The sequence below is a fragment of the Hippopotamus amphibius genome, chromosome 1 (assembly GCF_030028045.1).
Source record: "Hippopotamus amphibius kiboko isolate mHipAmp2 chromosome 1, mHipAmp2.hap2, whole genome shotgun sequence".
NCBI classification, from domain to species: domain Eukaryota; kingdom Metazoa; phylum Chordata; class Mammalia; order Artiodactyla; family Hippopotamidae; genus Hippopotamus; species Hippopotamus amphibius.
Window position 1 is genome coordinate 165,698,143 of NC_080186.1, and position 23,556 is coordinate 165,721,698.

Consider the following 23,556-nt stretch of genomic DNA (forward strand, 5'->3'; position numbering starts at 1 on the left):
GGTAGGGTGAGATCTTGCAGGGCTGACATGGATTACTTGGGTGTAGCAGGGGTAGGTCCCATCATAAGATGCCTCCGTTGACGGTATTTGTCTTGATTTGCTACCCTTCTGGACATTTAACCTTTTTCACACTGCAGCAGAACACAGCTCTACTGGTTGTGCAACTCAGTCATGACCCAAGTTCCACGTCCATTGAGCAGTTTCATCACATTTGAGAAATACCTCCCAGCACTGTTCCCTTGTTCAGCGAGCTTCTCCTGAGTGCCTGCTGAGCATGGAGGCAGAGGAGCGGCCAACCCAGTGGGGGCAGGCAGAAGCCTTTCCGTCAGAAGTGGAGCAGCTGGGCTGTGCCTGCCTCCAGCCCTCTGGCGCGGCTCCCCATCACAGCCATGACCCCCACTGAGGCCAACCGGAGGAAGACCTGGGAGACCTCAGCACAGACAGGAGACCGTGGACTCGGACCCTGAGTCACAGTGCAAGGAGCTTCAATTCTCTGGGCCTCAGGCATCCCACGTGCAGGACAAGGATGCAAGGAGCTGCCCTGGAGACCTCCAAGAGCCAGTATGCAGAGGCCCTCACAAAGGTGACCCCCTTACTGTCACTGTTCAGTTCCTCCTACAGAGGAAGGAGGGGGAGCAAGGGGCAAGGGTCCCCTCCGTAGGGAGAGTCCTCGAATCCGTCATCACGCCAGTCCACAGCTGTTCTACACAGGTCTCCCATCTGGGCCACCACCCCCTCCTCTCACCGGAGCTGTGCCACAGCCCGCGCTGAGAGCCAGTCACCCCTCCCACCCCAGGTGGAAGCAGGAGAATGACACAACTCAACACCCTGATCAGCCCTGCTCAACTCCTATGCAAGCAGAGTTGGGGGAAAGAGGCAGGTCTCCACTGTGACTCACCTGCAAACAAGGTCACTACCCGTAAGACCAGGGCTGGTCTGACCTGGAGGCGACCCTGAGGATTTGAAGGCAGGCCCTCTCTCCACCCAAAAATCTCTCTCCCAACATCTGTCATGGCTTCTATTCTCACTATTAGAGTGAATTTCTTTGGATGCTGGAGACTTACAAAAGCTCAAGAATTCTCACTTAATAACGGTTAACTTTCTTAGTACACGTGCTGGTCATTGTTTTAAACACTACATGGATTAACTAATTTTATCCATATAACAAACCTGTGAGTACATTCTTAGTATCCCCATTTTACAGATAAGGAAAGGAGACTTAAAGAGATTAAGAAATATGCCCAAGGTCACAACAGCCTAGCAAGCAGCAGATGCAAGAATGAATCCAGGCAACCTGATTTTAGAGCCTAGCTTCACACCTTCACCCAGAGGGGAACTTGCTTGGGAAAGTGGCTTATAAAGCATTTTTCAAAGAGCCCTAGAGTTGCGTGGTATTACCTGGGGAGCTACCAAAGCAGGTAAAAGGAACAGAAGGATAAGGTGCTGGTCCCTTCCCCCTTTTTAATCGATGCAACTTCCTGAAGCAGAATCTCAATTTTATAGAGACAGTCTGATTTCACTCGTAAAAATGGGTCACGCCGGATTAAAGACCTACATGTAAGGCCAGACACTATCAAACTCCTAGAGGAAAACATAGGCAGAACACTATATGACATCCATCAAAGCGCCATCCTTTTTGACCCACCTCCTAGAATCATGGAAATAAAATCAAGAATAAATGAATGGGACCTCATGAAACTTAAAAGCTTTTGCACAGCAAAAGAAACCATAAACAAGACTAAAAGGCAACCCTCAGAGTGGGAAAAAATAATTGCCTATGAAACAACGGACAAAGGATTAACCTCCAAAATATACAAGCAGCTCATGAAGCTTAATACCAAAAAAGCAAATAACCCAATCCACAAATGGGCAGAAGACCTAAATAGACATTTCTCCAAAGAAGACATACAGATGGCCAACAAACACATGAAAAGATGCTCCACATCACTAATCATCAGAGAAATGCAAGTCAAAGCCACAATGAGGTATCACCTCACACCAGTCAGAATGGCCATCATCACAAAGTCTGGAAACAACAAATGTTGGAGAGGGTGTGGAGAAAAAGGAACTCTCCTGCACTGTTGGTGGGACTGTAAATTGGTACAGCCACTATGGAAAACAATTTGGAGGTTCCTTAAAAAACTACAAATAGAACTACCATATGATCCAGTAATCCCACTACTGGGCATATACCCAAAGAAAACCATAATCCCAAAAGAAACTTGTACCATAATGTTTATTGCAGCACTATTTACAATAGCCAGGACATGGAAGCAACCTAAATGCCCATCAACAAATGAATGGATACAGAAGATGTGGCATATATATACAATGGAATATTACTCAGCTATAAAAAGGGATGAGATGGAGCTATATGTAATGAGGTGGATAGAACTACAGTCTGTCATACAGAGTGAAGTAAGTCAGAAAGAGAAGGACAAATATTGTATGCTAACTCACATATACGGAATCTAAAAATGGTACTGTTGGACTCAGTGACCAGAACAAGGATGCAGATACAGAGAATGGACTGGAGAACTCGAGGTATGGGAGGGGGCGGGGGGTGAAGGGGAAACTGAGACGAAGCAAGAGAGTAACACAGACATATATATACTACCAACTGTAAAATAGTCAGTGGGAAGTTGTTGTATAACAAAGGGAGTCCAACTCGAGGATGGAAGATGCCTTTGAGGACTGGGGCGGGGAGGGTGGGGGGGGCTTGGTGGGGGGTGTCAAGGAAGGGAGGGAAGATGGAGATATGTGTATAAAAACGGATGATTGAACCTGGTGTACCCCCCCAAAAAATAAATAAATAAATAAATTAAAAAAAAAAAAAAATGGGTCACGCCACCAAAAACAAGTCTACTTTCTTCTTCAGGGAATTCCCAGGTTACACGTTCGGGGGCTTCATTCCCATGGGGCCCCCTGATCTGGGAGATGAGATACAAGGGAAGAGGGCGAGATGGACTTGGGAAACGTCAGGATCCAGCCCAGAACCATCTAACTTGGGGCCTTAGAGACCAAGGGTTCCTTCTTCCTTCCCTAACCGTCTTGGGCCCAGAAAAAACATGATCGCAGGTCCAGAAGGGTACATGGCACCAGGGTGCACAACCACACACCCTCACACACATTCTCCCCCTCCCCAACTCCTCCTCCCACCCCCCGCCACACACTCCATTTTCGCCTGTCTTCTGCAATGCGTCCCAGCTGGCTGATCCCTAAAAGGTCTTTGGCACCTGGTCAGCCACACCCTCACATCGTCCATCCTGGGGCATCCAGCTAGGAGCCGTGAGCCCAGGCTCTGAGTCGCTGGGCTGCCCGCGGCCCTCCCCTGGCCTCCGTGCTGCAGGTACCCTACCTGTAATGGGAGGTGTTCGCGGTGGGCCCCAGCCCGCTCCACCTCAGAAAGGTTCTCGGGCACGTGTGCCCTCTCCCCATGGACCAGCAAGCTCCCGTAGAGCAGGGGCGACCCTCTGAGCCCCTGGGGAAGAGCATGAGTCCTTGAGAGCACACCCGCCCGGCCACTGTGTGTGGCAGGGCTACAGACGGCCGCCTGCAGCGGCTGAACTAGGAGCGTGGGGCCACGCAGGGCTTAGCACCAGGTGAACCGGGGCCCGTACTCGAGATCTGCTTTGAAGCACAGCAGATGGACAGCCTCCTCAGTCTCTGCTTCCTGTCCATCCTCGTGGGCAGCTGTTTCTGCTCCCAAGAGGACCCTCAAATGAAAATGAGTCTGGGTGGACAGAGAGCCACGGCTGGTGGGACCGAACCTCTTCTCCCTTCCTAGGGGTAGCGATGACCATGAAGACAAGGCGGGATGGAGAGGAGTCTAGGGAGAGGGAGCAGAGACTACCTGTCCCCTCCCAGCCCACTGCCTGAAGCACAGAGTCCGGGAGCAGCGGCAGACTCCCCGCTGTTGCCAACTGGGCCTCATCCCCGTTCCCGCTCCTGCTCTTCCTCTTTGCCCAGGGAGCCTCCACCAACCACTCAGCCAGGACCTCCTGAAGACGAGCCAGGTTCCTTCTTGCTTTCCCACCACAAACTACCCACCCCAGAAAGGAGGCATCCAATCCCGGGAAAGCAGGTGACGGCCGTGGCAGAACAGTGACTGCGCAGGGAGAAGCCGTGGAAACGGCTTGCCCAATGGCTACAATACAGTGCTCCTGGGATGCCCCCAGCGCCGCATGACCTGTCACCTCCTGCAGGGCTGAGGGTCTCCCTCCCCCACCGGAGGCCCCTGCCGATGAGCGCGAGTGTGGTCTGGGGAGCGTTTGTGCAGCTGTGCTAAGGCAGCTGGATTGCACAAGATCCCGAACGCGGTTTGGTTTGAAATCGAGGAATGCTGGTTGGAAGAGCTACACCCCGTGGAAGGTGAGCCCCCCTACACCAGCTACTCTCCAGCCTGCCCAGTAGAGAACTCCAGTCTCACCTGACCAGGAGAGAGCTGGAGGCAGCTCAGAAGGACTGAGGGTCGTGGTCAGACCCGTGTCCCGAAAGTGAAGCAGGGGCATCCAGGGAGTAGAAGGGCCCAAGGGGTCTGTGATACGGAGCCTTGCTGTCCCCAGGGAGTCAGCTTTGCCCCCATCTCCCTCAACACCTGCAGCACCCTCAAAGCAACCCCACGTTTCCCTCAGCTGATGTCCAGGTAAAGATGCTCAGTGCACACCCCTCCAGTGCGCATGAAGGAGCCCCCTGGCTCAGCCTGCTCTGCCTCCTCGTAAAAACGGTTCAAACCACGGCCCCGGCCCCACCCCACCTCTCAAATGAGCACCTTTCCACAACCCCACACTGGCAATTACTCCCAATTACACGATGTGACAAGGCGCTGGGGTCTGAGCACTTAACTCAGGTCCTGCATTATGCAATGTTTTTAATCCTCTTACTTAAGGTGGAAAACCGATATGGAGCTCTGAGTTCACGTGAATGACTGGAAAAATAATTCTAAGAAATAAAAACATTGCCATCAATATCACTTTACAGGCTCCCTGAAAGGATTAAAAGGATGCATAGTTTGAATTTTCAAATGCCCTCTGCTGAACTCCCCCTGCAAAGGCTCCCCAGGGGGAGAAGGACCATGCAGGGATTCCCTGGACAAAAGAGTGTTTCCCCTGTGGCTTTGGTGTGAGCTCCATCAGCTGGCATCCTAGGGCCCTCCAGCCTGTGCCCACAGCCGCAGCCAGGACTACTGTCTGAGTGCCCCATCCCCTGGAGCACCCAGAGTGCTCCCTCATCCATAAAAAGCCACCCTGAGCCAAAGCCCCATCCCTCCCTCATCCCTAAGGCAGGTCCCACCTTACAAGAAGAAGATCCTCAAGTTCCCTGTCTTCCACAATGCCCAGTCTTCCTAGAGATGCTCACAGCACCCACAGGCCACAGAGAACCCCACAAGAAGGATAGAGATTCCTGGAGCTGCTCAGGTCCTGATAAGGTAGGGAGGCCCTCAGGGCCCCCATCAGAAGGGCCTAGCACACAATGGGCTCCCTGCTTTCTCCACGATGAGCTCTGCTATTCGTCCTTGCCAGGCTGCCACACCACCCTGAGTTTACCTATAGCCACTGAACACTCCAATTACCACCCAGCATAGGTGGGCAGGTGGGCAAGCAACAGGGCCTGCCCTCTGGTATCCACACCCCAGCCCAAGGCCTGGCCTTTGGATGGGAGGGAGCAGCCTGACACCAGCAGGTACAATTACAGTGGCTGGGCCCATTAAACCTTGGGAATAAAGAGCTGGCCTGGTAATTACCCCTAATCCCCTTCGAGCCTTTGTCTGTGAGCAGCACTGCCATAAGCCTAATGGTGTGAGATAAGTGGCCAGACTCCCTGGCCCTCCCCAGAGCTGCCTCAGGCGCGTCTAGGGTGGGGGCGGCCAGTCAGCTCAAGCCCACCAGGATGCCATTCCTAAGAGTCTCCTTTGACAGGACCCTCCACAAAGAGGCAGTCCCCAAGGTCCCCACAAGACGATGAGGTCCCTGGGGCTACAACCTGGTGGCAAGTCGTGGTAGCGGAGGAGGAGGGGGAGGATTCCAGGTCCTGGAGGGACCTGGTATTTGGCCAGGAAGTTTGAGCAAGGAAGATTCACGCCACCTGGACCCCACAGCCATTTCCACAACCAAATTCTGGTTATGTTCAGACATAATTCCCGCACTGAAGGAGCCATGCAAAGGATGTAGATTGCGGTGTAGAGCAAACTCACCAACAGAACATCTGGCCCTCAGCACTGAGGCATGAGTGACCTGTTTGCTACAAGGGACTGAGAGGCTTCGACAGGTGTCAGCCAGCCCCTCCACTCTTTCTAACAACCCTAGGAGTAGAGGGGGCACCTACGGCCCTGGACATACAGCATGCCCTTCGTCCTCTGGATCCCATGGCCCCATTCAGCATTTGCACCCTGAGCGGCAGAGGCCACAAACTCAGGAGCCTCCAAGCTGTACCTCAGTAAGAGAAGATAGATCCTACTTGCGTGCCCTCTCATTTTTCTGAAAAGACAGTCCTCCCAGCCCTCTCTCTTTCTCTCTAAACAGAGACATGGGTCCTTCCTCATTGAAAGAGGGGAGCTCCTGGTAACTATTGCCACATCTTCCTGTTTCTCTAGAGAAGTCTGAAATCCAAATTTTTAAGGCAAAATCCCCCAATTTTTAAATATCAGCAACTAATGACAACAATTTAAAACAACGGATAAACTAAAAAATTGTGCCTGCAGGCCCCCTGGACAAGAGGCCTGGATTTCTCTGTTCGGGGGCCCCTCTAGTCCACCTCATATGAAGCTCCTTGAGAGCAAGAACCACATCACGTTCTCTGGAGACTCGGCAGCCAGCACAGGGCCTGGCACACAATCGGCATTCATTAAATGTTGGGTAAAGGATTGAGTGACTTAATAGTGAAGAAACCGAGGGCAGAAAGGTTAAGTCACCTGTACAAGATGACCCGGCTGGCAAGGACCAAGCAAAGATGAGCAAGCAGGCGGAGGCTCCTGGCTCAGTTCCTGCCACGGCTCCACATTGCTGTCCTCAGCCCCACTCTACAACATTCATAAAAGCAGCGCATCCCAGATTTCACAAGGCTCAGGTGGAATTTAAATTCCAGTGTTTCAAGTTAAATTTTGCACATTCCACAGCCATCGACCCAGAAGATCATAGACAGCTGGGCTGCAGACCCCTTCCAAGCTTGACAATAGGGAATGCATCGTCCATGAGTTGGGTGCAAAGGCCTCAGCAACCCCACAATGCAGGAAAAATGGGCCCACATGAGGAGGAAGGAGCTCTGAACCAATGAGACCCTCTTGCCCAGTCTTCTGAATTCTATAACCACCAGTAGGAAATGTACATGGAGCCTTTAGGCAAGAGCATCCTGACCTGGAACTCCAGCCTCTGGAGGCTGAATACTCAGCTACTCGTGGCTACCAGCCCATGAGGCCAAAGCACAGGAACTAAACTTCCAGTTCAACATAGCAGCTCAAAGACTGCCTGTGTTAGTCACTGTGGTGCGTGGCACTATCACAAAGCTACGAAAAAGCGGTCCACTGGGATTGCAATCTCATCTCCAGGCTCAACTGGAGAAGGACTGAGCTCTTCCAATCTTATGTGGTTGTTGGTGTAATTCAGTTCCTTGCAGCCTTCTGGACTGGGGGTTTCTTGCTGGCCTGCAGCCAGAGGCCACCCTCAGCTCCTAGCTGCTTGTTGACAGGAGACTGCCCTCAGCTCCCTGCCATGTGGGCCTCCCACATTGCTTCATCAAAGCCAGCTAGGGAGAGAGCCTTTGAGCAAGGCTGATGTTACCATCTTATTTAAGATACGGACATGGTATCCCATCAACTTTGCCACATTCTATTGGTTAGAAGGAAGTCACAGGTCCCGACCACATTCAAGGCAGGGGGATGGAATAAGACATGAGTACCAGGAGGGGGGATAACCAGAGCCACCTTATAGTGTCCTCCACACTGCCCAACACAAAGTAGAGTATTTTTTATTGTATCAATCCAAAAGGACCAAGAGAAAAGGAAACAATAGAAGAGAGATATCAACACTATTTTGGATGCCAGCAAGTAAATGGATGAGTGATACAGACAAAGGCTGCAGCATTCCACAGTCTGCTAAGCCAAGGCAGTCCGGGCCAGCCTTCAGAAGCAAGCTGCTGCAGACAGAACCTCAGAAAGGCAAGCAAGTTAAAGGCAATGGGTGCCTCTGAAAGCAGACAGACTGGTTAAAGTCTTTAAAAGGGGCAAATAGATATGCCCTCCTTGAACAAATGTGTGAATACCAAGGGGGAAAGAGGTCAGGTGGGAGGAATTGGGAGACTGGGATGGACACACATACATTATTGATACCATGTATAAAACAGACAACTGATGGGAATGTACTGTATAGCACAGGGAACTCTATCTGATGCACTGCAGTAACCTAAATGGGAGAGAAGTCCAAAAGGGGGGGGATATGTGCATGTATGGCTGATGCATTTTTTGTGCAGCGGAGACTAACACAACATTGTAAAGCGACCATACTCCAATAAAAATTTTAAAAAATAGAAAATAAAAAGATAACCCTCCTTGATCTTCATCATCCACGTAACTATTTCTCTTCCAAACTTTCAGAGGACAGTAGGTCTACCCTCTGAATTCAGGGACACAAAGCAAAACTGAGGAAAGTGGTGAGATGCCATTCTGAAAATGGGGATTCTATGAAAACAAATATACTAAACAGCGAAATACCCCCGTGCCCTTTCTCTTTTTGGCTCCAAGAGTCACATGCGTCAGCCAGAATATTCCCCCTTGAAACTAACCAGCCCGTGAAAAAAACTCCCAAAGATACCACTATCTGAGGATCTCCATGCCCAGAGGACTTCCAACCAGCATGTTGGTGCCTCATCTTAAATATGAGTCAAGAATCACCAGCCTCCACCAAAAAGACAGGACAATCAAAAGGAAACAAAAGTTACCCAGAGAAAAAATACAACATAAACAGCAAAGGAAAACTCCAGAGAAAAATACAATTAATACCCTCAGTGAAATAAGAGAACATAAAACACATATAAGGTAAAAATTGAAAGCTATAGAGGAGTGCAAAGCAAGAGCTCTAAGAAATTTAAAAAAGGAAAGCAAAAGTAAAAAAAAAAAAAAATCCAATAGATGTTTGTAAGATAAAGTTGAAAACATAGTTTGAGCAGCAGTTCTCAAAGTGTGGTCCTTAGCTACCTAAGTGTTCCTGAAGCCCTTTCAGGGGTCCAAGAAACCAAAATTATTTTTATAATAATACTAAGCCATTTATTCACCTTTCCCACTGAGTTGACATTTACACTGACGGTGCAAGAGCAACTATGGGTAAAACTCCTGGGGCCTTAACAGAAATCAAGGGGGTGATCTCTGTTTGATCAAGCAAACTGTACTAGTAGTCACTCTATTCTTCACTGCCTAAGTAAAAAATTAGTGTCGAGAATTCTTTTCTCAAAAATTAACAAAGTAAGCTTTTCAATTCAAGGAAAACAACTGGCAATATTTGTTACTAACAAGAAAATTTGAGCTTTCAAGCAAAATTAGAATTTTAGGGAGCTCATCTAATACCATAAGCTTGAGAGCATATGAGATCAGTGACATTTACAAATCAAATTGTTTGATATTATATAAAGCAATGTGTCAACAAGTCAAAGATCTATATAATTTAGTGCACCAGTATTTGCCAAATGATCAATGAATGAGGTTACAAAATCAGGCATAGGTAAAATCCACTCCATGTACAACGGATTTTAATGTAACAGAGAACAAAAAGTTTACTGATAAGGATTCAGATTCCACACTGACACCAACCTTTGAGAACTCACCATGGTAGAGTTTTGCTGTAATATCAAAGAAGATATCCACAATTATCTGAAAGGGCAATTAGAAGTACTCTTTTCCAAGTACACATCTGAATAAAACCAGATTTTCTTAATACACTTTGATCCAAAAACATACCACAACAGATCAAACAAAGAAACAGGTAAGAATATAGCTATCTCTATTAAGCCACATGTTTGAAAGAATGGCAAAAATATAAAACATTGTCACTCTTTTCACTAATTTTTTTTTGCTTTGAAAAATGTGTTGATATTTTCATAAATTATGCTATTTATGTTAACATGTAACAGATTTATTTAAGTGAATTAATTTTTTTTTAATTTCTGTTTTAATTTCTAATATGGTAAATATCAATGGGTATAATCTACATAAATAAAAGGTCTTTGTGATTCTCAATGATCTTTAAGAGTATAAATAGATCCTGAGACTAAAAAGGAATCTGAGGCCAAAAGGTTTGAGAACTGCTGCTCTAGAATGTAAAACAATTAAAAGATGGAAAGTAGGAGAAAATGTTAATCGGTAGATCAGTTTAGGCGGTTCAACATTTTAAAAAAAGAATTTGAGAAAGAAGAAAACAAATAGAGGGTAGAAATTTTTATCAAATAAATCATATAAGGCAAATACCTACAGCTGAATTTTCTAGATTTAAAAACATCTACCGAGTGCCCAAAACAATGTATTTTTTTAAATGCATATGAAGCAATGGAAATGTGACACTTCAGTACCCTGGTGATAAAGGGAGGAGTCTCAAAGCTTCCGGGTGGGGGGAAAGGGAGGAGAAGGAAGGAGTGCTGGGCAAACGGTCACCTTCTAAGAATGGGGACACAGAATGGCACCTGACTTCTCAGGAGTAATGGGAAGCTAGATGACAATGGAACATTACCTCCAAGTTTCTAAGGAAAAGCAATTTCAACCTAGAATTTTATATTCAGCCAAACTACTCATTAAGTATAAAATTCAAAGTTATTTTCAGATATGCAAAGCCTCCAAGTTTTTGCCTCCCATGTGCACTTTCTCATGAAGATACTGGAAGGTAGGCTCCTTGAAAGTGAGAGAGTAAACAGAGAAAGAGAAAGGGCTGGAACTCAAGAGACAAGTGATCCAGCAGGAGGCCCTGCATGAGGGTAAAGGGTGAACTCGGATTAGCAGTGGTGCCTACGGAGCCACTATCCAGACGAAGGAAAAAACAAAACACAGACTGACGTATCTGAACACATTCAGAAAAATACTTTGAGTTTAATCAGAGAATTGGGGAATAAATGGTAGTAGAAAGCCAAGCAAATGAAAAAGCATGTTGGTCCCTATGACTCAATTTCAAGGAAAACAAAACGTCTACCAGGAGAAAAGTGATCACAGTTCACTACATGAATGTTTACGCCACGGTGGGTATTGACACCACCATAACCTTTATGAACCATGGTTCATAAAGAGTGGGAAAAAGCAAGGTATGCACATCTATTTGATCAGAGGGGAACTGAATGTAGGAAAACTTACCCCCCATCTTCCATAACTGAAAGTCAAAAACAATAACTAAAACAAAACAAAACAAAAAAAAAAACAAGAAAAGGTAACATAAACACATTATCTAGAAATACAGTAACTACTAAAAGAATTAAAAACAGTTGTTACCTCTAGAAAGCAGAAACCAGAGGTGGGAGATAGGGGGCAGGGGACTGCTTTTCATTTTAAGCTTATTATTGCTTGGCTATGAATATGTATTCCTTCGATAAAAATAAAAGTTAAATTAAAAAATTACCCAGGCACCAGAAGAGCCAAACTCCCCTCTTCACAGTCTCATTCATAAACATTCCTTGAATTTTCACTTGCTTATACCCCATAACCACAGGCCAGCCAGTTGTGAGTAGCAAGCATGGCATGACTTGCTACTCACACCTGGGGTACAGGAAATCCAAAGATGTTCCCTCACTCTCCTGTGGCTGATACCAAAGCTACTCCAATAAGCCTGGCATCACCATTCACTGGATCCTAACACAGAGCATCACATTACCCAGGAAGCTATGCACCCTTCTTTATCTCCTTTTTCCAGGCAAGACTGAAGCTCAAACAGCGTAAGAGGCATGGCCTACTCCCTAGGATTAGTAAATTGTCGAGGGGGATGTGAATCTAGGTGCTCAGTTTGTCTCCCAAACCCACATTGTACTTCCAAGCTAAACCTTGTGCCTTGCCTGTAAGGCTTCTGTACCCCCACCCTCAAACCTCAAGAGGGTCACCTGCTCTCCTCAGGACAGTTTTACAGGTCCACCTATCACCCCTGATACCCTCAATAATTTGCACATGTTTGGGGAAAATGGTGACATCACTATGAGAGGAGAGGAAGCAGGACAGGCATTGTCACACCTCATGTGATAGAGGAGGAAACTGAGACCAGGGGGAAAAAGGGACCTGCCTGAAGTCACACGACAGGGGGCCACGTGGCCTGACTCACCTTCTGCTACCCCTTCAGCTATACCTCAAGTAGGCCCCTTTCTTGTCCTCATTCCAAGCTTCAGGGTTGGCCTATTTGTAAGGAGGAAGAACCATTCATGGGTTTCCAAAGTCCAGCTTTGGGTTTACTCTTCAGTGAAAACAGTGGCAAGTGGATGCAAAACAGACACTATGACACCTGGTGCATTGTCAGGAGGAAAGGTCAGAACACAGCGGGGCTTGGCTGGAGGGATGCAGGTGGCAGGTCCAGATGCCAAGACATTCAGGCTTGGGTGTCTGCTGGGAAGCCCAAGAGGACAGAGAGACACCTGGGTGTCAAAGTGACCCACAGGCTTTGTGGGAAACACTTGGCTTCCCAGAGGGGTCCAGAGCTGTTATTAGGGACCAAACCGGAGCCAAGGGCATGGGGATGGCATAGAGGATGATCAGTATCTCCTTGGCAAGTACTACATCTTCTCTACTCCAGCTCCCAAAAGGGCAGCCCAGCCAGGCACAAGGAAGTGTTCTCCCCTCAGCGTTTGTTAGACTGAACTGTGCTGGCAACGTCCTGCCCGAGTCTTTCTTGATGCTGATAACAGGTCACACACAGGGCTGCGCACAGACTGGACACTGGTGAATCCCTGCTGAAAGAATCTGTAAACCCACAAAGCCAGTCACTGCTCTGTGTGGCAGCAAGCTGGCTCCACCCACAATACAGGAGTTTCTGGCTTCTTTCTAAAAACGAGGAAATGGTTGCATGGAGACCATGAGTCTTCTTTCATTCCATCAAAAGTTACAAATGTTAAATTCTCAGACCTGAAGAAGTTCTATAAAGAATCCATCATCTCCCACCAAAGCCCATACCCTTCTCTCTCTAGACCAGTGCTCCTCAAAGTGTGGTCCCCCAGTTAACAGCAGCAGCATCACATGGGAACTTGCTAAAAATGCAAATTTCCAGGACCCACCCCAGACCTAATGAATCAAGCTCTAAAGGTGGGTGGGACCCAGAAATCTGTTGTATCAAGCTATGCAGGTGATTCTGATGCAAGCTAGTTTTAGAACCACTGCTTGGGATAAAATCCCCAAATTAAAATCCCTATACAAAGCAGGCTTCTTCCTCTGAATCAGAAAAAGATAGCTGATGTCATAGATCAGTCATGATTAACATCAAAGTCCTCCAAAATCATTAATTTATCATCTGTTCTACATATATCTAAGCTACCTAACACAGAAATGTAAGTGTACCTAATTATAGAAGAAAAGGGGGAAATATAAGTTAGCTTATAACATTATAATTCTGTGTGTTTATGTGTTTTTCCCACCTTCTCCCTAAGACCCTCTCAACTTCCTGAGCATGGGACTCAGTCAGCTTTCCCTGGATTTTGCCCTCAGTGTTGTTCAGGCCACTCTCAGTGAGCTGGGAGCTAAGCCAGCCACCTCCACACCCAGCCCAGGCTCCGGGACTCAGAGTCCAAGACTTGTCTGAAAACCCCCAGGGATGTAACATCCTTCTTTCCTGCACATTTCTCGCTTCCTTCCTTGCCCTCTTCCTGTTCAACGAGAGTCATGTCACATACATTATGAAATGTACACACTGCAGCACATTTCTCCTGCCTCCCTATCATTCAGCATCTCTAATTGGGCCTCCACGTCTGGCTTCTCCCTCTCCTTTTCCCTGATTAACCTCGCCCCATCAGCTTTAAGATGCTCACGGCTCAGGGTGCCTCACTGTTCAGGGTGCAGCACCGTGTTTCCTTGTTCCCATGTCACACATGAGTCAGGGCCCATGGGAATATAAGGACAAGTCAGCTCAGCCTATGTATTCCAGCGGGGTCCCCCAGGAGCATGCCACAGGCAAGCCCAGCTGGAGACCTGGGCCTGCAACATGGACCCCTCTGAAAGCCTCATGAAAGCATTCCAGGATGTAATAAACCCGTCAGGCCCTGGCTAATTTATATCTAAGTGGATGATTTCCCATTTTTCAGAATGTAAATGTTTAGATTGTAGCATTCCCCTGCCTCGGCATCCGGGGTCCTGGCACGTAAGTGGTGAAATCAGTCCGCTTTTCCACAGGGATCCTTAGATGGAAGAGCTACAATGCCAGCATCCGCCAACTGGGAAGAGCTTCCTGCTCTCAATCCGCACATGTGCAAACCCCACCCCAAAGGCAATACACCAGCATTTGCTTAGTGTTGAGAAGTCTCACTCTCGCTTTTACAGGGAATGGGAGGAGAAACGGAGCTTTCAAAGGCAGGACCTCAGAGCCGAGACAGCAACTCAGATTGGCTAGGTATTCCGAGACAGCGTTCCTTTTGTACTTCTTTCCAAAATGTTTTTCATTTGCTCTGGCCTCAAATACATTTTATTAGATCTTTTCATTGTATAAACAGGCAAGAGAAGTAGATTAGTGGGAATAAATATAACACAACAATCCAAGGAAACAATCCGGTTTGGCTGACTGAGCCCCAAGCATCCCACTGCCCGCTCTGTCCAGGGCTGCGTGCACTAACCCATGAGCCCCTTCCAGCCAACACTCTGGGTGGTCCACCAGCAAGGGCAGTGCCCAGCAAGGAGAAGCCCCATAAGGGAAGCCACGAGCCTAGGGAACCACTACTGTCTCCTCGGGTTCTAGACACAGAACAACCAGCTCCCCAAGACCAAGGGAACTCCAGGCAAGAGGCCCCATGGTACACCACTGGCATCCAAGGACTTTAACGAGTTCAGCCAAACACACCCATCATCCTGGCACCATGTTCCATAAACGGGCATCAATTCAGTGTGAGCCCGACAAGCCACCAGCAGTTTCCTCACTGACAAAGTGAGGCTGAGAAGGTCTTACCCTCCCCATCTGCAAAGAATGATGTGCAAAGTCCTGAAATGCTGCAGGGGAAGGCTTGAGAGTCCTTGAAGGAAGGCTGCTTCACCTACCCAAGAAGGCAGCAGAATGCTGCCCCTCAGAGCACTGGCTCTGATGTGAGTCACGCTGTCCTGTTTCAGTCCACGACCTCCTGGCTGTGTGTCCTTGGGGAAGTCGCTTCACCTCTCTGAGCCTCAGCTTCTTTTCCAGTAAGATGGAGATGATACAGTATCAGTCTCCCAGGTCGTTACTGATCATTAACACAGACTGAGGATTTACTGGCCTAAGCCAAAGGGCAGCCAGGTGAGATCACCTCGGAGTGGACTGTGGACCTGGCTGAATGGGCCACTCCCCTGAGTTCACACTGGGCTGGATGGTGGCAGATGGTGCTCAGGCAGCATTTGTGAAAATGAGTCCCAGCGGGAGAGACCTGCAGCGAATGGCTGGGTGGAAGGCAGCCACGAGCCAGACCTGCTCCCTCACACAAGTGGGCTCTGATCCACCCAGGGGGTCAGGACTCAGCCGTGGCTCTCAGTTCGAGCCAACACCACCCCCTCAGAGTAGCAGGGATGTTTGGTGCAGTCATCACTAGGGCCTGTACCTGTCCTCGGGTCCCATGGGAGAAAGGAGTCAAGCCCATCTGGGGCTCCCCTTTACAGTCACGATGCCCGAGCTTCCCCAAGTCACCTGAGGGCAAGGTTTTCAGGGAAATGCTCAAAAGTGAGCCCAAGTTCCATCCCAGCTTTGTCCAAGGTCTGAAGCTCAGGGCCGCCCACAGCTCCATGTCACCTCTGCAGGAGGCCAAATCCAACATCCCCTTGAGCCCTGGAGGCGGGCCAGGGCGCCTCCTCCTGTCTCGAGCCTTGTCCAGCTTCCTGCTCAGCCCCATTTCCCTTCCTGGTCCGGGCTAGGGGGACCAAGCTGTGCGGACTAGAAAGGACCCCCACCCCCAGCCCAATCATTTGCAGGCAGTCTGTGCTTCCTCCCATGGCGTGCCGTGTGACTGCCCCAACACTTCCTGGCCAATCCTGGCTATGCAGCAAAAGCCTTCCCTGGTCCACCATTGGGCAGCCTGGCTAGAGGTTTTATTCCATTAATTTTCATCCTGATAATTGGAAGCAGCTCTCCTCGGTGCTCCTGTAGGATTTAATGAGCTACATAACATCACATTTCCCACTGAGGCAGCTTAAACCTGCATTTCACCCCAGGGATGCTGCCACTCCATCCTGCCCCATGGACACCAGCCTGCCTCAGGCGAGCCCCAGGCTGTGCCCAGAGCCAGCATCTCCTGCTCCCTGGGGTCCAGCCTGCTCAAATCACAGCCAGCAGCTCCAGCCTCCACCGAGGTCTCCGCCAAACCCCTTGGTAGAAAACACAGTAGAATCCTCTTTGGACCCACGTCCACATTATAGGCACATAAAGACCTTTATTACCCATAAAGCAAAATTCCTGCAAAGCCTTTCCATCTTGACATGTCACATGCTATAAAATGACTGCTGCTCACACACGGCCCGTACGCGTGCCAAGGTCTACCCACACACACTGCAACCAGGGCACGCCCATACCCACCCGGCCTGTGCATGCATGGAGATCCAAATCCCACCCCTGGAACCTACCCTCTGAGTAATATGGGCCCATCACTTCATCTCATCAAGGCTCACCTCCTCCCTCTAGAACATGCGATAGCAACAACGCCTAATTCACCCGACTCTTGTGAAATCCAATTTGCATTTTATTCATTCTTTCAATCGCTGATCAAACAGCTAGTTCCCTACCCTGTGCCAGGGCTGCTCTGGGCACAGGAGACACGACACTGACCGGAATCATCCACACCCTTGTGGTGGTTCCATTCTAGCAGCAAGTAATGAAGGAATTTAAATTTCAGAGGATGCAGAAGGCCATGAACACAATGAGACAGGGCGCCAGGGGAGTGCCGGGGGCTAATTCAGCCTGAGGGTTAGGGAGAGACCCGTTCACACATGTGAGCGCCACACAGCGAGAAAATGTATCTATTATAATAGTGTACTCTATTAATACAGCAACAATTATCCACTGTAATTGGCTCTAGTGTATGATGCAGTGTTATCCTGCAGCACAGCTCAGCGGAGCTCACCGAACTGCGAGGTACCTGCAAAAGCCAAAAGCTGAGGGAGCCTCACAGCAGCAGCCAGGATCTCTGGTGTTTTGCTGCTGCCACTTCATTGTCAGGGATGACGTCTAGGGGGCTCAGCCCAGAGATAATTATACTTCTCCCATCCCTACCCTTGCCACCCAAGTCCTCCTGGCCCTCCTCAGACCGAGTCCGCATGACCCCCCATGAGGGCCAGGACCTCATCTGTCCTGCACAGGGCCCAGCACCCAGCAGGTGCTCTGAAAGATGGAAGGAACTAAGCAGGACTCAGGAGATGCTACAAGCTCTGCCCAGCCCCCAAACCAGAGCCCCCCCACCCCCACCCAACACACACATAGGGCCAGAGAGAAGGAACCCCATTTTGTCCAGATTAACTGTAACGCTCAGATAGGGCAAGAGACTCCTCCAACACCTCTCCGTTTCCTGCTCTGCTAGGACGGTCACTCACCTCGATAACCGGCCCAGACAGCCCGTCAGCTCACCACACCTCAGCACCCAGGGTGAAGGGCCAGACCCACTAACCCCAACCAGCAGACGAGCCCACAGAGGGGCCGTGAGGTCACCCCGAGGTCACACTGGTGTACAGCCTGTATCAAGGGAGATGCCTTGATCCATGGCTCACCTCCTACAGGGCCAGACAGGTCTGTCAAGCCCAGGGTGTGTGACTGGCCTTCCACTGCGTGCATGGCCCGAGGCGGAGCCGCTCAGCTGGCATGGGGTCAGAGCAGCGCTAGCCCTGCCACCACAGGGGAGAGGGCGACACGTGCCTTCTGCAAACACCAGCCCCACACGCCCGAGATCACGATCCCACGGTCCCCTCTGCGAGGAGCAGTCGTGCACAGCACTGAGCAAGCATAAGCCCACAGGCGGAAAGAGGGCCACTGGTAGGGGGCTGAGATGGCCAGGCTATAGGGGAGGAGGAATAGGACCCGGGAAGGGCTGAGGCAGCAGATGGAGGCCCGATACTGACGAGGGCTGAGCGGATGAGGTGGGTCCAGACGCATGCATCCAGCAGCAGCCCAGAGGGAACAGTCAGGAACAATACGGTGAGGGGGGAGCACCCTTTCCTGAAGCCACAGGCAGGTGAACTGAGCCCCAGGACCAAGAACAGCAGCCTTCCCACAGAGCGGGAAGCACGTGGCTCACGGAGACACTTAGCCAAAGGCTCCCCATTATATACCAACCACCTGCCACCTGGGGATGCCTCTTCCTCCTCCTGCCCTAGGGACCCCTCAGAAACCCAGAGCCAGGTATAAGATCATCCACCTGCCAAGCGGCCATCCATCTGCCGGGGGGACCCTGAGCCCCTTGAGGAGAACAGGATGGTGCGGAGAGCGGCGTCTCCGAAGGGCATGGGGGGAGGGGTGGCACAGCCCCACCCGGGTTGCCCGACCTGCTGCGGAGGACATGGAACAAGGGCTTTCGTGCCGCCACATGGGCCGGGCACCACTCCTCTCCCCTCTGCTGTGCTCCTGGCAGTCTGACAAAGCTTCTCAGCCCCGCCTTTCCATGAGGTCAGGGAATGAGCCTCCATCAGGGAATGACCCTTGTCCACACCCTTGTCACCTGGGGCCGTAACGCTTCAATTAAGCCCCTTGGCAACTACCTGATGACACGTCTGCTCCAGACCCCAGACTGCAGGGCCAGTGAAACCTCTGACAGGGGGCTGGGAGATCTCATGTTTCCACTTCTTTTCTGGATGGGAAAGGGATGAGGGTCATGCTATCTCTGCTCACACCACCTCCAGCCACGGGAGGTGGCCTCAAGGTGGCTGGGCCCCTAGATGACCCCTCTGATAGGACGTCCTCCGCCTGGGGAGCTGACACCCGTCTGTCTGTGACGTGTGTGGCCCTGCCCACCGAGGGCATGCCGTCAGACAGCCTCCTCCTCCGGCCCCCAGCCCGGCAGCTCCCTGAAGATGCCGTGTCCCGCATCATCAATAGCCACTGACAGCGGGGGCCAGGGGCCAGGCAGCGGGTGCGGAGACCGAGGAGCAAGACAAGAGTCCTGCCCTGCCAGCTGGGGATCTGGTGGGGGAGGAGGCCGGCATTCTCCCAGAGGGGAGCCAGAACTGTGCGAGCACGGGGGAGGGGCCGCCAACTCTCCGCGGTCAAAGGAGGCTTCACAGAGGAGGCCACGCCCAGAGTGGACCTCCAGTCAACACGTGGGAAAGAACCTCCCGGGTACAGAGGAGAGCCGGTGCCCCAGCAAGGCCCAGGGCTGGTGGGCTCCGAGGAACACAGAGGCCAGAGGCCAGACGAGGACAGGCCTGGGAGCCGCTTCCCTGCTACCAAGCCCACCAAGTCCCCTGCGCCAAGCTCCTCGCCCCCTCTCCAGGGCTCCTGTCTTCTCCCCGCCTCCCGGGCAGCAAAGGATCCCCTAGGGGAGAGAGCTGGCAGAGCTGGCCCTGGCGGTGCCCAGCATTCACTCCTTCACTCTCTCGCTCGTATGCTCTCACACACAGGTACACACTCAACCTCTCTCTCCTGCTGGAACCATCACAGGGCTCGGCTTGGCAGCCTGGGAGGCTTGTGCAGCCACTCATACTCTTCCCCCAGCCCACTGGACTGCTACCAAGTGAACTGAGATGGGTGGCAAGGGACACCCAAGTCACCACCCCAATAACTCTTCCTTTCTCTGCAAGGAACAGAGAATCTGTGGCACCTCCTCTGCTCCTTGCACAAAGAGAGCTGGCTGGGAGCAGAAAGAGGATGGAGCACCACAGGTTCCCCCTGGGAGAGCTCACGGTCTTCTCCCAGATGCTGAAGTGGCACCACCCCCAGGCCCTCCCTACCAGAGCTCGTCCACTCAGCAAACGTTCATCCAGCTCCCACTCCACTGTCAGCACTGAACACATATACTTAAAAGTTTCCACCCTTAGGTCACCGCCATGAACCCCTGCACCCCTCAGACCTCCCAATCCGTGGACTCATCGAATACAAATGGGCCTGCCATCCTGCACCAGCACCACCAGACATACTGGCCACACAGATATAAACCTGAGTGTTGGGGTCCTGGCCTTCACGAAGCTGACTTTCTTGAGGGGAGACAGATAATAAACAAGTCAAGAGACAGGGTAAGTGCTACGACGGTGAATATGGTGATGTCATAAAGTGAGAGTGCAGGTGGGGAGCACTTTAGACTGGATGTCAGGAAGAGTCTCTCTGAGAGGTGATATCTGAGCTGAGACCTGAATGACAAAGAGTTTTTTCCAAGCAAAAATCTGGGGAAAGAGTGCTTCCATCAGAGGAAACAGGAAATGCAAAGGCCCTGAGGTGGGAGTTTTGTTCCAGTAACAGAAAGGCAGCACTGTGGGTGCTTCGCGAGCAAAGAGGTGCTGCGAAAAGCCACGTACTACCCTTATAAGCTCTTGGGTTTTGATTCTAGGTTAGGCCTGGGATTTTTCCCTTCACTTTCCCCCTTTAGTCCCATCAGGATGGGCTAGGTTGTGCTGCAGTAACTTCTTCCTTTACACTACGCAGCCACTGCAGGTCAGCTGGGGTTTCTGCCCTGCCTCCTCTTCACTCTGGGGCCTGAGCAGACAGACCAGCTGCTCTCTGCAACTCCATGCCAGAGGGGAAGAGAAAGTAAAACCAGTCACATGCCAGGTTTTTACATGGCCACGCTGAACGTCAGGGGACAGGCAAGCCCAGTCCTACCCCGTGGCCAGGAGGAGAAACAGAAGCATGTGGGAGGTAGGACCTATGACCACCAGGGCAAATGCTTGTTCGGTGGTTGGAATCCTGGGGTCCGTGATGAAACAGGCCTGTCATGGCAAAGAGCATCCCCACAGACGGACAGATGGCGACGTCTCTCACAAAAGCAAAGGCTCGTTCTGGCGATGGCAGAGGAAGTGGCTCCTACACCAGGCATCTCTTCTCTCTGTGCCCTGCAGTGGGCCTTTCCTCTGACCAGCTCTCCTGCTAGGTGTACACCCCATAAGTACCTACCTATGCAGCCCCGCACAGGGGAGACGCGCACATTCCTCGCCCAGAGCAGCCTCCAAACACATCGTGTAAATCCCTTCACGAGGCAGAAGGTGGTCTGACGTAGCAGCCTGGGACTAGAAAGGGGCCTTATTTCCCCCATTCTTCCTCAGACTCCAGATTCGCTCCCCTTGCTCTCCTCTCCCACTGCATGGGCCACCGAGGAGAGGACCTCCAATTCTGATGCAACCATGGCTCCTCTGGGTGAGGCCAAGAAACTCCCAAAACCATAAAGATGTCCAAACATTGGCCCAGCTTCCTCCAAACAGACATAAACCGCCTCGCTCACATCCGGGCCCACCACGCCCCTCCTCTGGGCCTCAGGCACCATCTGGCACCTCCACCCTCAGGGAGCCCACAGCTCCATGGTGGTGAACGTGGGGACGGGAGAGGGACACGGCCACGCCCAACCTCAACTCCCCCCGGCTCCGGGGGTCGGGGTGCCTTTGATGGTGCCTACCTTCACCCCTCGGCTGAGCAGTGACAGCCTGCACGCTGGATTTGGTGCCAAGCCGCCCAAAATCCAGTTATTTTTAGTCTGTTTGTTTATCCCATTTCAAGCTAACTCCGTGTCACCACTTGTTATCATAACAGAGAGCACCTGGACGTGTCTCGGAAAAGCAACAAATAAGCTTTGGAGAGTGCCGGGGACTGCCAGGAACACCAACTGTGTTTCCAACCTGATGCCCCCGTTGCAACAAAGCAGATTCCTTTCTTCCCTTCACATGAAAAGCCTAATCCAGGTAAGCCAGCCAACAATGGCTGCCCGGACATCCCAAGACCTTCCTTCCCCCCCATCACCCCTGCGTCTGGTGATGGGACTCACACTCAGGGACATCAGCCTGGCACGGGGCTGAGTGCAGGTCCTAGCCAAACACCAGGTCCCCACACTGTCAAGGGTCTCCCTCCCCACCAAGTGCCAGCCTCGAGCCAACCTGTCTACCAAGAGCCAGAGCCACAGGGGATCAGGACAGTCTTGAGGGCAGGACCACCATCTATTCGGACAGGCCAGGAGAGCACAAGAATAATCATCCTTGCTGAGTCCTGCTGAGCCCGTCCCGAGAGGCCACAGACAATGGCGGCAGGGCCAGCCTTCCGCTACCACAGCTGGGTGTTGCAGGACACACGGCAGCCCCCAGAGGGGCTGATCCAGTGCATCACCCTGACTCTGATCTGACTGCGGGGTTCTGAGACCTGAGCCCTCTCTCAGCCTGGCTTCCATCACCACCGTCACCCCCATCACAATGGCTCCCCCTAGCTAAGCACCTGCCCTGCCCAGACCCTGCACTAGGCTCCTTACAGACAGTGAGCTTTGTGGCAACCCTCCTCCTCACCACTTAGACCAGTTGAACAGCTTGCCTTGGTCACCATGCGAGAAGCCGCAGAAGCCGAAGCCATCACCCGTGTCTTGCTCTGTCTGGCCCTCATCCCTGGCTGTAAAAATGAAAGGGTGAGAGAGCCCATTGAAAACGCCTCTCCACCTAGATGCCACAAGGATCAGGGGTCCAGGCCCGACGTCAGGCAGCACCTCGCCAGCGGGTACCTACTGTATACTAGCCATGTGCGGGGGCCATGCCAGAGATGCACAAGGAGGAAGCAGCCGCCCCTGCTCTGCGGAGGGCCCAGCCCGGTGGGCAGACCTGTCCCCGGCTCACGGAGAGGGCTCCAGAGGCCTCCAACAGAGTGGGGACGCCCTCCCGCCCACTGTCCCTCCTGACCCAGACCCTCAGCGCCTCGGACTCCCGAACAGCCTTTGGAATCATCTCCTCTTTTCAGTCCATTGACACATGAGCAGGCGGCTCTGACTGTCACTCTCCTGCTCAGAACCTTCAGGGGTTCTCACCCACTCATCCATTCACTCACCAGTTACTGAGCACCCACCACGTGCTGGGCGCTGTGCCAGGAGCCAGGGCTGCAGCGGCGGGCAAGACGACAAGGCTTGTGTCCTAGCTGAGGAGGCAGCTCTTGGTCTCCAGGGCAAGGCGCGACCTCCAGCATCCACGGGCACTAGCTCTGCACTCAGACCCATGATCTCAAGTCTCGTGCCTGCAGGCTGTGACTATTACCACAACTATTACCAGCACTGCCACTCTAGTCCCTTGGGCTCTGGAGACGGACCCCAAAGTAGCCCCTGGGCAGAGAGAGCAGGTCAGCGTGGCTGGAGAATGACTCCTGGGCAGTGCCTTTGACCTCGATCTTGGAGGATGAGTGTGATTCAAGAAAGAAGATCCCAGGCCCGAGTTGCAGATCAAACAGAGGCCAAGAGGTACAGCATGTGTGTGGGGAGGCTGGGTTGGCAGGTCTGGGTGGAGATGGAGTTTGGAGAGGAGAG

General features: G+C 51.4%; 1 protein-coding gene across 15 annotated transcripts in view; it reads right to left on the reverse strand.

Moving 5' to 3' along the window:
- The window catches only part of LOC130853148 (uncharacterized), a 242,615-nt gene that overhangs the window by 215,801 nt on the left and 3,258 nt on the right, over positions 1 to 23,556 (reverse strand). For 11 of the 15 annotated variants that reach the window (XR_009053679.1, XR_009053684.1, XR_009053677.1 and 8 more), the window contains exon 1: positions 23,088 to 23,316. The exons of 2 other annotated variants lie outside the window; for them this stretch is intronic. Coding sequence is in view for 4 of the 13 variants with exons in the window: in XM_057734480.1 (XP_057590463.1) it covers positions 23,088 to 23,253 (166 nt within the window). In the remaining 9 variants the exon portion in view is untranslated. Of the gene's footprint in view, positions 1 to 15,178; positions 15,346 to 18,631; positions 18,693 to 23,087; positions 23,317 to 23,556 lie in introns of those variants that run through there. 2 more of the 15 variants (XR_009053685.1, XM_057734534.1) reach the window with 2 other exon arrangements.